Source organism: Artibeus jamaicensis, unplaced genomic scaffold (assembly GCF_021234435.1).
Source record: "Artibeus jamaicensis isolate MK-2021 breed Jamaican fruit bat unplaced genomic scaffold, CSHL_Jam_final scaffold_537, whole genome shotgun sequence".
NCBI classification, from domain to species: Eukaryota; Metazoa; Chordata; class Mammalia; order Chiroptera; family Phyllostomidae; genus Artibeus; species Artibeus jamaicensis.
In genome coordinates this window covers 36,501,409-36,516,111 of record NW_026522047.1, presented here as the reverse complement: position 1 = coordinate 36,516,111, position 14,703 = coordinate 36,501,409, and the positions used below count along the sequence as shown (strand labels likewise).

Sequence of the window (14,703 nt, the reverse complement as noted above, 5' to 3'; positions counted from 1 at the left end):
AGCCTTCAGTTTTGGTATCAGGATAATGCTGACTTCACAGAATAAGTAGCAAGTGTTCCCCTCCCCCTTTGGGCTTTAGATGAGTTCAGGAAAGACTGGTGTTAATCGTTCCTTATATATTTGGTAGAATTCACCTGTGAAGCCATCTGGTTCTGGGCTTTTCTTTGCTGGAACAATTTTAATTACTGATTCAAACCCCTTCCTAGTCATAGCTCTATTCAGATTTTCCCTTTCTTCATGATTCAGTTTTATCAGGTTGTGTGTTTCTCTCAGAATTTGTCCGCTTCCTTATCCAAGTTGTTGGCATACAATTGCCCATAGTGCTCTTATTAGAGTACTTACATAACATGCCTTTTATTTTCGTAAAATCAGTAGTAGTGTTTCTTCCTTCATTTCTGAGTTTAGTGTTTTGAATCTTTGCCCTCTCTTTCTCAATCTAGTTAAGAGGTTTGTCAACTTTATTGATCTTTCATAAGAAGCAACTCTTGTTTTTGTTGCTGTTCTACTGTTTTTCTATACTCTATTTTATGTATCTCTGCTCCAATCCTCACTATTTCCTTCCTTCTGCTGGCTTTGGATTTAGTTCTTTTTCCTAGTTGCTAAAGGTATAGAGTTAGATTGTTGATTTGAAACCTCTGTCTTTTTTTTTTAAGATTTTTTTTTAATCTTTAGAGGGGAAGGGAAGGAGAGAGGGAAAGAAACATCAATGTATAGTTGCCTTTCGTGCATCCCCTGCTGGGAACCGGCCTGCAACCCCAGCTTGTGCCCTGACTGGGAATCGAACTGCAATTGTCTGGTTCGCAGGCCCGCGCTCAATCCACTGAGCTACACCAGCCAGGGGAGACCTCTGTCTTTTTTAATGTAAGCATTTACAGCTACATTTTTCCCTCTTAATATTGCTTTGTTTTATTTTATCTGATAAGTTTTGGTATTTCTTAATCCCCTTTGTGATTTTTTTTTCTTTGGCCCATCGATTGTTTGAGATTGTGTTGTTTGATTTCTACATATTTGTGAATTTTCTAATTACTCTTTTGTTGATTTCTAGTTTCATACCACTGTGATTAGAAAAAATACTATGACTTCAGGTTTTAAAAATTTATTAAGAGTTGTTTTATGGTCTAACATATGGTTTCCTAGAGAATGTTCCATGTGCACTTGAAAAAAAAATGTGTATTCTGCTGTTGTTGGGTGGAGTGACCTGAATATGTCTGTTAGATCCAATTGGTTTCTAAGGTTATTCAAGTCCACTGGTTTTTTTTTAAAGATTTTATTTATTTTTATTTTAGACAGAGGGGGAGGAAGGGAGAAAGAAAGGGAAAGAAACATTCATATGCAAGAGAAACATTGATCAGTTGCCTCTTGCACGCCCCCAACCAGGGACCTGGCCTGCAACAAATGTGTGTGCCCTGGACTGGTAACCTTTCCAGCTTTGCTGGATGATGCCAAACCCACTGAGCCATGCTGGCCAGGGCCAAGTCCTCTGTTTATTTATTAAGCTTGTGTCTAGCTGTTCTATCCATTGTTCGCATTGGGGTATTGAAATCTCTTATTATTACTGCAGAACTGTCTATTTCTCCCTTCAATTCTGTCAATGTTTGCTTCATATGTTTTGGAGTTCTGGTATTTGATACACACACCAGTAAGTTTATAACTGTTCTATCTCCTTGGAGCACTGACCCTTTCTTTACACAGGGCCCTTCTTTACCTCTCGTAATAGTTTTTGACTTAAAATCTATTTTGTCTGTAATTAGCACAGCACCCCTGCTCTCTTTTTGTTTTTGTTTGTATGGAAAAATCTTCCATTCTTTCACTTTCAACCTGACTCTTAGATCGAACGTGCATCTCTCAGATAGCACATAGTTGCATACTGATTTTTCTTTTGTTTTTGTGCATTCTGTCATTGTATGTCTTTTGATCGAGTTTAATCCACTTACATTTAAAGTAATTACGGATATGAAAGCACTTGCTTTTGCCATTTTGTTTATTTTCTGAATGCTTCTAGCTTTTTTGACCCTCCTTTCCTCCATTACTGCTTTCCCTGTGTCCAGCTGACTTTGTGCAGTGACATGTGTTGATTCTCTTTCCATTTCCTTTTCGTACATTCTACACATGTTTTCTTTGCAATTATCAAAGGGATTAGATACAACATCCTAAAGTCATGACACTCTACCCTGAATTGATACCAACTTTATTTCAACAACATACAAAAACTACTCAAGCTGTAGCTCTGCTCCCCCCACTTTCTGTTAAAGATGTCACAACATCCTTATATTTTGTAAATTAACATAGATTAATACATTGTATTCATTTGTCTTTTAAATACTATAAAAAATAAAAGTTGGGGCTATACACCAAAATTACAATACTATTTTTTAATATTAGTCTATGTGTTTACCTTTACAAAGAACCTTATTATTTTCATGGGGATTCAAGGTAGATTTCAACTTGAAGGACTCCCTTTAGAATTTCTTGTAAGAACAGGTCTAGTGACAGTGAACTCCCTCAGCTTTTCTTTGTCTGGGAATATCTTACTTTCTCCCTCATTTTTGAAGAACAATTTTGCCAGATATAGGATTGTTGATTGGCAGTTTTAGAATTTCGCATTTTAAAATATATAATCCCATTGCCTCTGCCCTGCAAGGTTCCTGCTGAGAAATGTACTAATGATATTATTGGAGATCTCTTGGATGTGATGAATCATTTATCTCTTGCTACTTTCAAAATTCCTTTTTAAAAAAAGTCTTTCAACAGTTTGATTATAATGTGTGTTGGTGTGAGTTTCTTCGGATTTATTGTATTTGAAGTTTAAGATTCTTGATTCTAGCTATGTAGTTCATTATATTTGATACATTTTCAATCATTTCTTCAAATATTTTCTCTGCTTCTTTCTTCTGAGACTCTCATAATGCTTGTATTAATTTGCTTGTTTATGTCCCACAAGTCTCTTAGGCTCTCTTCATTTTTCTTTCTTTTTGCTCCTCAGACTTGATCAGTTCAAATGTGCATACTTAAAGTTTACTGATTCTTTCTTCTGCCTATTTGAGTCTGTTGTTGAATCCCTCTAGTAAAAATTCAGTTATTGTATTTTTTCAGCGCAGAATGTTCTGCTTGGCTCATTTTTATAATTTCTATATCCTTGCTTATATTGTCATTTTGTTCAGATGTAGTTTTCCTAATTTCCTCCAGTTCTTTGAGCATATAAAAGACATTTGTTTTCAAGCTTTTGTCTAGTAGCCAGTAGTTCATTAAAGTATAAAAATATAGTTCTCTGTGGCCCTGTATCATGTGAGCTATTTAAACTTGCTTATCAGTTCAAATATGTTTTTTAAAAGATTTTATTTACTTATTTTTTAGAGAGAGGGGAAGGGAGGGAGAGAAACATCAATGTGTGGTTGCCTCTCACATAACTCCCACTGGGGACCTGACCCACAACCCAGGCATGTGCCTTGACTGGGAATTGAACCAGTGACCCTTTGGTTCACTGGCCAACATTCAGTCCACTAAGCCACACCAGCCACACCAGTGCACAGTTCAAGTATGTTTTAAAGGTCAATTCCAAAGGCTTTTTCATGTAGACAATCGCCTTGCAACTCACTATTAAGAAATTGCAATGAAAACATGGGCAAAAGATTTGGATGCTTTAGGAAAGCTTTGAAAATGGCCAATAAAGCATATGAAAAAGATGCTCAACACTATTAGTTATCAGGGGAAATTGCAAATTAAAGCCATAATGAGATGCTATTTTATATATCTACTAGAATGGCTAAAATTAAGATGGAGAGTACCAAGTATTGGTTAGGATGTGGAGCACAGAGAACTCTCATAAACCGCCTTTGAGAATGTAAAGTGGTAGCCTTTGGGAAACTGTTTGGCAGTAGCTAAGTTAAACAAGTGTTTCTCATGTGACCTGGCCACCCATTCCACTCCTAGGTATTTCCCCACAAGAAATGAAAGGGTATGTACAAATGAGGACTTTTACTTGAATGTTCATTTGAATGTTCTTGTATCTGAAAGCTGAAGGTTTATGCACAAGACTACACAATTGCAAAACTCCAGATGTTTGTCTGATGACTGGATAAACTGTGGTCTGTCTATACAGTGCAGTTTATATAGTAATCAAATGAACAAACTACTGACAAATGCAACAACACTGTTTACTCTCAAAAGAATTATTCTGAGTTAGAATGATTCCACATATATGAAATTCTTCAGAAATAATAACACTGTGATAGAAAGCAGGTCAGTAGTTGCCAAGGGGCCAGGGCGGGAGGAGGGAAGTGATAAGGAGCATATGGCACCTTGTTGGTTGATATAAGTGTTATAAATTACAATAGTTGCGCTGACTACACAGCTGTATCCACTTCTCAAGAAACACTAAATTAATTGCACACTTAAAATTGGTGATTTTCATAAATTCCAATTTCATCAATTTGACTTTAAAAAATACAACATTGAGTGCTAGGCACAGATTTCTTTGGGCTACAGGTACCCAGTGCCCCGAAATACAGAGACATGTGGAAATAAGAGGAAATCATTTCATTTACTCAGTCACTGAGTCCATCATCTATTTACTCGAACAGTAATTCTTAAACATGCATTAGAAGATAGGCACAGTGTTAGGTGTTGGAAATACAGTGGGAAAAGCTTCTCCAGTAACAGGTTTGGAAAAAAGCCCACAGTCACCTCCAAAGGAGCCAAGGAGAGGGGCACATAACCCACACCCAGAGTGGTCAGGGAAGCAGCAGGCTGCCGAGCAAGAGCTCGGACCATAAATCTGTTGCGCTTCTTCTCAACCGTGTTCACAGGATGGTCCTCCCAGGGACAGCTGGGAGGCTCTGCAGCACAGAGGAGACTGGGTGCTCTGGAGTCAGGTGGATGGGGCTCCAGTACTGGTTTGGCTACTTACTTGATGTGTGATCTTGAGAAAATGTCCATCAAGCAGAATCTCATTTTTTTCACACCCCAAATTAGGGTAATCATAATTGGCTATGGGTTGTCCTGAGAATTGGAAAATAATTACAAAGCATCCAGCTTAATAAAAGATGACTGATAATGAGATACGCACACCAGCTATCCTCCCTGGTTAGCACGAGCCTCTTTTTTGAATTGAATGAATTCGATGTGTGACCTTGGGTAGGTTTAAGGTGCACAATGTGTTACTTGGGTACATTTATATATTATGACATGACTGCCAAGGTATTGATATTTACCACATTAATTATAGTACATTATAATTATCTATATTAATTATACTGTGATCTCTATGGTATAAACCTCTTTCTACCATCTTGGTCAAGCACAAGTAATGAGAAAAGAAAGGACTGGGACCCCTGAAATTGAAAACTCACACTGTCACATCCAGAGGACTTGGGGTGGGGTGGTCTCTGGAGCCTGCGTACCTTCTGGGGGCCAGCCCAGAGATGGCCGTGGCCCAGGGACTGGAACAGGACATGGGAAGTTATCTAGTCCCTTTCTTTCTGCACAGGGTGGTTCTTCACCAAATCACTGCTCTCTGGCTTTTGTCCTTCTGGTGAAATTCCTAAGGTTCCTTCCAGCTCCCAAACTCCAAGATCCATGAAGCAAAACTCAAAATACTTAAGTCCCATTTCAGCAAAGGGATTTCAAGGTCATCACTCCCGACTGCCTTCTGAAGAGTGTAAGTACTCTGCACTAGCTCCTTCAGACTCTGAATTGTCATTCATGCCTCCGTACACGGGATCTTGCTGCCCATGGGCACTAAATGAGCATTCCTTGGCTAGCAAAATCTTTTAAGTGGACAACTTCCTTTTAATTTGAATACATAAAATTGGGACTATCCAAAGGAAGCATAGGGCTTTATTCTTCCAACATGCATGACCCAGTTGACTACATGGTGAGCTTCCTGAGGGCTGGGACCATGTCTGTGTCCTGTCTGTATCCCTGGAACAGAGCTGCAGCCACTCAAGGTTTGTGGAAGGACTGAATGAGCCCATTTGACGGTGCCCTCCATGTCATTCTGGACACCTTTCCTCTTACATGTGAATTACATAGTCATTGCTAGGAAGGCACTTTATGCCCCCAAATAGTTTAATCACACACTGAGCTGAATAACTCCAATTATTAAAAACTAAAATAAAACATAGTATCTGTAAACTCTCCAGGATGAAAAAGGGGTTGGAGCTTGGGAGACAGCCCTTTCATCTTCCACATCACAAACTGGTGACCTTGGTGTAGACACTGAGACACTCGGAGCCTATTTCTTCATCTACACAATGAGGAATGGAATAACACAGCTCTTGATGGGTGGAGAGGAGCAGGCCTGCTCAGCTTGGGCCTGAATGTTTGGAAGACTCCTCTGATTTGGAAGACCCACTGTGGCCCGAGTATACTTGTTCTCCCTCTTCCAGCACAGCTACCATCATTTGTTCATCTCAGCTTGGCAGGGCCTTGCCCCATCTCAGCAGGATTTTGTAATCCCTCCAGGCTAATCTGCAACAACTTGCTCGACTAGGGCTGCCTAGGAGTCCCAGGTGAGGGCAGGATCCTGTAGCCTGTCACTTGAGAGGTCTGAGTCAATGTGAGTGCACCCCACCCTGCCCTGGGCCTGCTCACAGCGTACCTCCTTCATGGGGAGCCCTAAGCCCTCCTGAGACTCTGGTGTCTTCAGGATGACCTGACCACACCTTCCTGTTTCATCCTGGAGCTTGTCAGTCAAAGAGAAGAGTGGCTGCAGCGTGCCAAGGGTCATTCAGGAGTCATGGCGATGGCTCTGTGGAGCCTCCCTCTGACTGGGGTCCCTGACTGCAGGGAGTGCTGACTTTCCACTTTCCCTTGTGCTTGGAGGAAGAGAAGAAAATGTACTGAGGGCCTTGTCAAGTTTTTTTTTTTTTTTTTTCCCACTTAATCCTACAGGCACCACTCAAGGGAGTCTTAAAAATGGAGCCCTGGGAGGGGGGTCACTTGAGATCCCAGGGGCAAGGCGAGTCACAGACAGGGCAGGGCCTAGGGGAGAAGTAGGAATTCGTAACCCAACCCTCCAGTCGGGTGAGGAGGTGTCACGTATACTGGTTATAGTGTTGAGAATTTGAAGGGACCCTGAGTGCGGGCTGTGGTCCCAGCAGTGCCCCTGATTTGATATCCGTATCTTGAATACAGTGCAGGTCTTCAGAGCATGGGCTCTTGCCCTGCTGTGGTGTGTTCATTTGCTTCCTCGTGTAAGAGTCCTTCTCTACCTGCTGTGTGACAGGGGTTGTTGTCCTGGGTGCTGTAGAACTGGAGAGATTACTTCATCTTCAGGGGCCCTAGACTTGAACGGGGGGAAAAGCAGACATCCACAAGCACTAATACCAGGCAGACTTTGATGAGTCAGAAAGCACTAGGAAGATTCAAAATAGGGAGAGATTGCTTCTGAGGGCCAGATGAGGAAAGGCCGGAGAAACTTAACGACAACACGGGCCGGCCTTTAGAGCCAGTAGGCAGAGAAGGCCAGTAGGAGGATGGGGGGCAGTGACACAGAAGAGGCCCAGTCATGCACTAGAGCCAGACAGAGTGACAAGGGGAGGGGGCGGGGATCCCCTTAAGGCATTGGGCGCAATGGTCTAGGAAGAATTATGTAATGAATTGGAGGAAGGGAAAAGAGGGGTGTGACTCTCCAGACAGAGGGATCAAGAGGGAAGGAGCTCTGAGCTGAGAGCTCCTAAGAGCAAGGACTGAACCTAGGACATGGGTGGCAGTCACTTAATGAGGGCGAATGGCTATAAAAGACCATGTTAAACCAGAGTGAGAAGGCAGGGTTCCCACAGCAATAACAGGGCCCTGAGGCGGCCTTGAAAGGAAAAACAAAAGTTCCTGTGAGACCCTTTGAATGTGAGGGGCCCTCGGGATGGTTGGCTGGACATGCAGGATTAAAGCTTGAGACTGACCAGTGGGGGTGGGGGTGGGGGCAGAGATACAGACCCAAGAACTATCCAGAAAGAAGCAGAAACATTGGCCATGAGTGTATATATGGGGAGGAGAGACAGAGAGAGAGAGAGAGAGGCAGAGAGAGTGAAGACAGACTAAAACATTCAGACTAAGTGTCCTCCTCGGAGAACATGTAGGTGAGGGGAGGAGAGCCGAGGAGTATTTAGGAAAGTTTTAGGGAGTCTAGGCTAGTTGAAGGAAGACAACTAGCAGTCTGGAATAACGCCACCACCTGGGGAGCCCTGTGACTTGTGAGGGTGAGGGAGGAAATGAGGATGCCCCGTCAGTCAGTGGAGGCTCTGGGGCACCCACCCCTGGATTCTGACAGCCTCACTTCCCCAAGCCTTGAAGGCTGGAGCTGCAGTTTGCCTTCAGCCGTTGGCCACTCCTCGAACAAATGTTTGTCAACATCTGGTTTTTGTTCCATCCCGGGTCAAAGGGTGTCCCTGGTGGCTAGGTGAAATAGGCCGACCGCAAGGCCACCTCCCCTAGTCCTTCTGCACCCAGTTCCCTCAGCAGATATGCTAGTGACAGGAGGGACAGGGCAGAGGAGGGGCTGGGGTCTATTCTTCACTCTCCACTTAGGTAAAAGATTTTTAATTCACTCTATGTGGAAGAATGTGCATATAATTTTGCTTATTTATCACAGTTAGAAGTGCTAATAAGGTAGATTTTAGTAGAAAGTTGCTCCTCAGGTTGAAGCTAATGAGTCAGCAAAGAACTGCTTTCAGATTACTACCCGACTTGATAAACATTCACATGAAGGCTGAAGGTGACGAAACACCATTGAACCGGGGCAGAGGAGGCCAGGCCCGGGGTACGTCCCATTGACGCTGTTCTAGGACATGGCAACCTACTCTAAATGACACAAGTTCGTAGATCTTGAACGTGGGTGGACCTTGTGATGGATTAGTTACCCAGTCCTCAGTTGGTCAGGGCTTAGTCCAAGGTTGGTGCTCAGCAAATGTTTTTATAATAAACAACAGCCTCTCAGCATCCATGGACCTTTTTCAGAGGAAACCAATACCGGAAATAGAAGATGTAACTGATTACAAAATTCTTCCTTTGAAAGTTCACTGCCAATGCTTACACAAAAATTGAACTCGGGGAGAAAAAGGAGCCACGGAGCTGACTGCGTCCACCCACACACTGCAGCCATACCCAGCGCTGTGGCGCCCGAGTGAAGTCCCCTTCCCACCTCCCTTTTCTCCTTGCTGTCTCTCTGCCTTTGTCCCCCCTTACTGGTCCCATAAAGGCTTTTTTTTGCACATGCCATTTTAGTGTAGGCCATATTTCCTAACTAGATAGTATACTTTAGGCAAGGAGTCTAGTCACCCTTTTTATTAGGACAGGATACTAATTTGCTCACTAATAACCGAGAGCTATAAAATTGCACATCACGGCACGGATCTGACTTCCCCGGCCCCACAGCCAGCACAACAGGCTCCAAACTGCAGCGGCTGCAGAACCCATGAGATAAACAGGGTGCAGGTGGGGGAATTCTTACTCAAATCTATAAATACAGCCACTGCTTGCTGGTCCAGGCTGAGATCACTCAGGCAGACGGTGCTGAAACATTTCTCTGATGCTGTTTCTAAAAAAAAAAAAAAAAAAAAAAAAAAAAAAAAAAAAAGGCAGGTCCCAGCTTGCTCCCGAGGAGTCAGCCAACAGGTAAGGGAGAAGCAGATACGCACTGTGATGTAAAACCAATGCTCATTTTGGTTTCGCCTATGGAAGCATCACTATTTCTTGCAAATTAGAAGAAATTCTTTTTTTTTTTAAAGCCTGGCAAACAGGTTTTAAGAAGTTGAGTTACTTAGCCAATTTCCCACCAACCTCTTGACCGAGTTGGCAAGGAAAGTCCACTGAGAATTTCAAATGTGCAGGCTACCTAAACACATTTTTTTTACAGCTCACGTATCAGTAAGTAATACTAACTCCAGTTCACTGTGAAACTCTTTAGTTTGCCACCTGCTTTCACTGGTTCTCTGGGAGCAGCAGAAATCTCATCATAAAAAAAAATCGAAAGCAGTCCTTTTATAAAAACAGAGTTTATCTGTTTTTAAAGGAGATAACTAATGATAGTGCTCATATAATAGGTCGAGGACTATTTGAGCTGATTTACTTGAAGTGTTGGAATAGGGCCAGGCATATGGGACCCCATGCAGTAATAACTATCTATTAACAGAAAGGAAAGAAGGGTGCTGTGACATTTAAGAACTTCGAAATTGGATAAATCTTTTCTTGGGTATCTACTTTCCCTCTTAAAACTGAAGGATGCCAAGGAAAGCATTGAAGAATATAAATATATGAGAGTCTGTCCAGAAAAAGTCCAGCCATTGTTAATATAACAAGAATGGTTTGCGCAACATCCATGTAACTTGGCAGCCAACGCGAGTGGACTGGAATGCGCATGTGTGAACAATGACTTCACTGTAGTAGTCAGCAGGGGACTCGAAGGTGTCCAACGCCCCCACTGACTAAGCGTGTATATTGTGTGGTCGTTGCATTCAAAATGACTGAGCAAGTGGAGCAGTGAATCTGTATCAAATTTTGCATTAAGCTTGAACATTCCTCTGCAGTAACTATTTGGATGATTCAGAAGACCACAGCTATGGGCAACTGGTGATTGGCAACTCATCACAACAATGTTCCCGCTCATGCATCATGTCTCATGTAGTTTTTGGCAAAACATCAAATCACCGAAGTGACTCAGTCCCTTCCTATAGCCTAGATTTGGCACCCTGTGACTTCTGGCTTTTCCCAAAACTAAAATCACCTTTGAAAAGGGAAGAGATTTCAGACCATCAATGAAATTCAGGAAAATATAATGGGACAGCTGGTGGTGATTGAGAGAACTGTGTGAGGTCCCAAGGTGCCTACTTTGAAGGGGACTGAGGCATCATTGTCCTATGTACAATGTTTCTCCTACCTTGTATGTTCTTCAATAAATATCTTTATTTTTCATATTACATGGCTAGGTACCTTCTGGGCACACCTCATAGTTTTTACTGAGTGAAAAAATTAAGAGGCAAAAAATATGGTTCATCTGTTAACAATGTAAGAAATTATCATGTCACCCTGGCTGGTGTGGCTCATTTGGCTGGAGTATCAGGGCATGTGCCTAGGTTGTGGGTTTGATCCCCAGTCAAGGATTCTTTGAGAGGCAACCAATTAATATTTCTCTCTCTCCCCCTTCCTCTCTTTCGAAAAAAGCCATGAAAAAAAATGTCCTCAGGTGAGACTAAAAAAAGAAATATGTCTAAGAAGTGAAACTTTGAAGCATGTTTATTTCATTGTTCTAACTTCCGCTTAAATCCAAGAAACCAAGTGGCCTAAAGAAGAGACACTTGGGGAAATGAAAGCAGTGACCCCACTCCACGCCAGGAACTTGCTGACGATCTGGACAGGGCCAGAGGCACTGCTGGGCCCTACCACCCGCAGGAGGCTGGGTGAATGGGGGTGGTGTGGGCTGGTGCCTGGGCCCCACCCGAGCCTCCCTCCCCACCCGGGCCATTGGTCCCAAGCCTGCTCGCTGCCTGTCCCCAGATCTGCAGACAGCCCTGGCCTTCTTCCTGGCTTCCATGTCCTTTGAAGCAAATGGTCACACCATTTGCTCTTTGCTGGGCATGTACTTTTTTCTCAGGCTACCCTGAAATTCCTAATATCATCCAGGAATTCTTTCTGCAGTCCATTAAAATAATAAAAACCAGACTATAGGTTCTCTCTATTTGGCTGCACCTAAACAATCTTGCAGTGCTTCCCTCTTGCCTTGGAATCCCCAACTTCCAGAACTTCCCTCCAGCACTTCCCTACTCTGGTCCTCCCAGCCGGCCCCTCACCCCACTTGACCTATGCCTCTCGCCTGCTTCCAAAGCACTCACTTGCTTCCTTCTCCTGCACACAACTTGGTATATTCTCCTGGCTCTCACTTTGGTAAAAAAAAGTTGAAGTTAATAAAAGGAAACCCCCCCAAACCCTATATATATCTACACACACACACACACACACACACACACACACACACACACGGAGGGAGAGATGGGGGGAGAGAGAGGTTTCACACAATCCCACTGCCTTCTGGAACTCATTTCATATACAAGACAGAACGAGCAGAGATGACTTGGGCATGTGACTTTTAAAATCTTTGGTGCTTTATTAGACTGGACGTTAGCCTCGGATTCTGAACTCTGGGGACCTTGATAAAACTCAGGACTAGACCTCAGGCTCTGAATTTGCAAGAATTTCCTGTATGGGTTGTGTGTGTGATTTTTAAAAACAATTCACACCTTTTAGAACTCTTAAAATACAAAAGTCAAACATCCTTAATATATTTTCTCAGTTCTAAGAAGCTTTGGGGCCATGCTTCATGTCTAATGCCTGATTCTCCCCACCCCGTCCAGTTAAAATCAGGGCAAAAGGTCATCAGATTGTGTGTGTGTTATCCAGTGTGATCTATAAATCAGTGGAAAAGAGCACCCGCCCGCCCCGCCCCCACAGCTACCGCGACACGTCGGCCCTCAGAAGCAGGCCAACCTTCCAGACTGCAGAAGCAGGGCGGGGAGCAGGCAGCTAGAACGGGGTTAGAAGAAAACTGGAATTGAAAACTAAGGGTGGGGGGCAAGGGTGAGGGAATAAATGGACAAAAAGATGGAGAAGAAAAGAAGGAAGAGATAAAGAGAACAAAGAAAGGAAGAGAGGAGAGACGGGCAGAGAAAACAATAGGGCTGGACCTCTACGTTGTAAGCACACATTCTCATTCTGTGTCCCCAAGAGGGTGTGAAGGGATCTGGGTAAATGGCGCACAGGGAGACGCCAGGGTGTGGCCGAACCCAGCACGAACTCAATGCGGAGATAGCCTTTGGTTTGAGCAGGGCTGAACAGTATCTTTTACATTCATGTATTATTACCACTTTTAAGAACTTTCACAAGTGAGTTCCAATCTAGAGAGTGACTGACTTCCAAACAAAATGAATTTCCTGACCCTACACTCCCAGTTTTCTAACCTTCCCAGGACCTCGTGATTGTTATAAAAAAAAGTAGAGCCCGCTACAGGGGTCTGTGCTCCGGCACCACCGCACAGACTGCCCACTCTCTCTGAGAGCTGCGAGGTTAAACCGTCCGGAGTCAGTTCACGTACACTTCGCCGTCTGGGGGAGAAGGCCTCAGATCACGTGGCTGCCACTGCTTAGTGGAAGAGAGGGCATTAAAACATTTCCCCATCAAAACTACACCAAACTAAACCAAACCAAACCAACTCTCTGATTTGGAAACGTAATCATATAATACCTACTTGGCAAAAATATATGGTTGGCTATAGAACAAAAAGAACTATCTGAATCTAAACTATTACCCTTAATCCTTTAATTAGACTGAGTTCTTCAGAAGGAAGTATACTTCACTGTTATGGAAGGAAACCAAAAGCAAATGTAGATTGTGATATACCCACACACACCGGTGCACACACACACTCGACGTGTGCATACGAATATCAATGAACACTCGTGGCAAAGGACTCGGAATCTACAAAGAAATCTGTTTATGAGAGCCATGATTTGGAACATTAAGTTCTTCTGGGAATACGATTTGGGAACGTGTGGAGAGAGGGCGAGACTCGGCAGTCCACGGGCATGTTAAAGATGTGCACAGACTCTCCGGGGTGCACTGTGCTCTGACTCTGGGCCAAGCTGTTTGCCTGGCAGCGTCCTGACACCTGAGTGGCTGGAAGGCCCTGGCTCGAGAGACTTTATTTGGAACCTTTCTTCTTTTTCTTCTTCTTTCTCACTGGCGTTTCATCTAGTGTAGCATCCACTACTGTCTCAACTTGCTTTTGTAGGTTTTTCTTTTCTCTCTTTTTGGGCTTTGGTGGTAAGTCCTGGCCATCCAGTGGCCGCACATGATTCTCTCCACCCTCAGAGTAAGCATCAGAATTCTCGTGCCAGTGAGGGTCTTTGAGCTGCTGTTCAACTTGGTCTTGCTTTTTCTTGATCTTGGGTTGCGTGTAATTCTCCACATTTGTATCTCTTGCCTCTTTCTTTCTTTTCTTTCCCCCTTTCCTTTCCATCTGGGTCTCTGGAAGGTCGGGCCCTGAAGCCATAGCCTGCGGCTTGTTCTTTAGCTCTGCCATCCGCTTGGCAAAGTACTCCTGGATGGTGAAGGCACTGGTGGTCGTAGAGGAGGTGTCAATCCCATCTGCAGTAGCAGGACTGGAATCACCCTAAGGTGTGTGGAAAGAGTTAAAACTGGTTAGGCGCCAGCTGTTCACTTCTCAGGGCACCCAGAGGACTCCAGCTGGAGTCAGCAGTTAGAGACCAGGCCGAGTACCCAGTTTCTGTCAATCCTGCCCCCGTTCCCCCCGCCCACCGCTCCTGTAGAGTTGAACTGCAAAGCATAGAACAGGGTGGCAGACACTTTGGTTGAACACTCTATGGGGTGGTAGATGGAAGAGACTGAAGCTACTTTCAAAAGTCAGCTGGAAAGTCACCTAAATGAAATTCTGGGTTAACAGCACCTTAGCAGCAATGCTATGAATGGGGATGAAGTTCCCGGAGCATTCCGAGAATAAGCGGGACACCGAAGCCCTCGTGCTTTGTGATGTGGTCAGATGCCCATGTCAGCTCTGTTATGGATCACGCAGGTCTTTGGGCACTGATGTAGGACCTGAGATGCCACGTGTATTTGCTAACTCTTCTTATATCAGGAGCCACATGCCAGCCTGGAGCCTGGCGTGATGGGAACACCTTCTCTCTCCTCCAAAGGCAA

General features: G+C 43.8%; 1 protein-coding gene across 1 annotated transcript in view; it reads right to left on the bottom strand.

Moving 5' to 3' along the window:
• Positions 1-13,457: 13,457 nt before the first annotated feature.
• PINX1 (PIN2 (TERF1) interacting telomerase inhibitor 1) overlaps positions 13,458-14,703 on the bottom strand; it is a 69,627-nt gene continuing 68,381 nt past the window's right edge. The window contains exon 7 of the mRNA XM_053658434.1: positions 13,458-14,158. Within this exon, the coding sequence (XP_053514409.1) occupies positions 13,688-14,158 (471 nt within the window). The 3' untranslated portion in view covers positions 13,458-13,687. The remainder of the gene's footprint in view (positions 14,159-14,703) is intronic.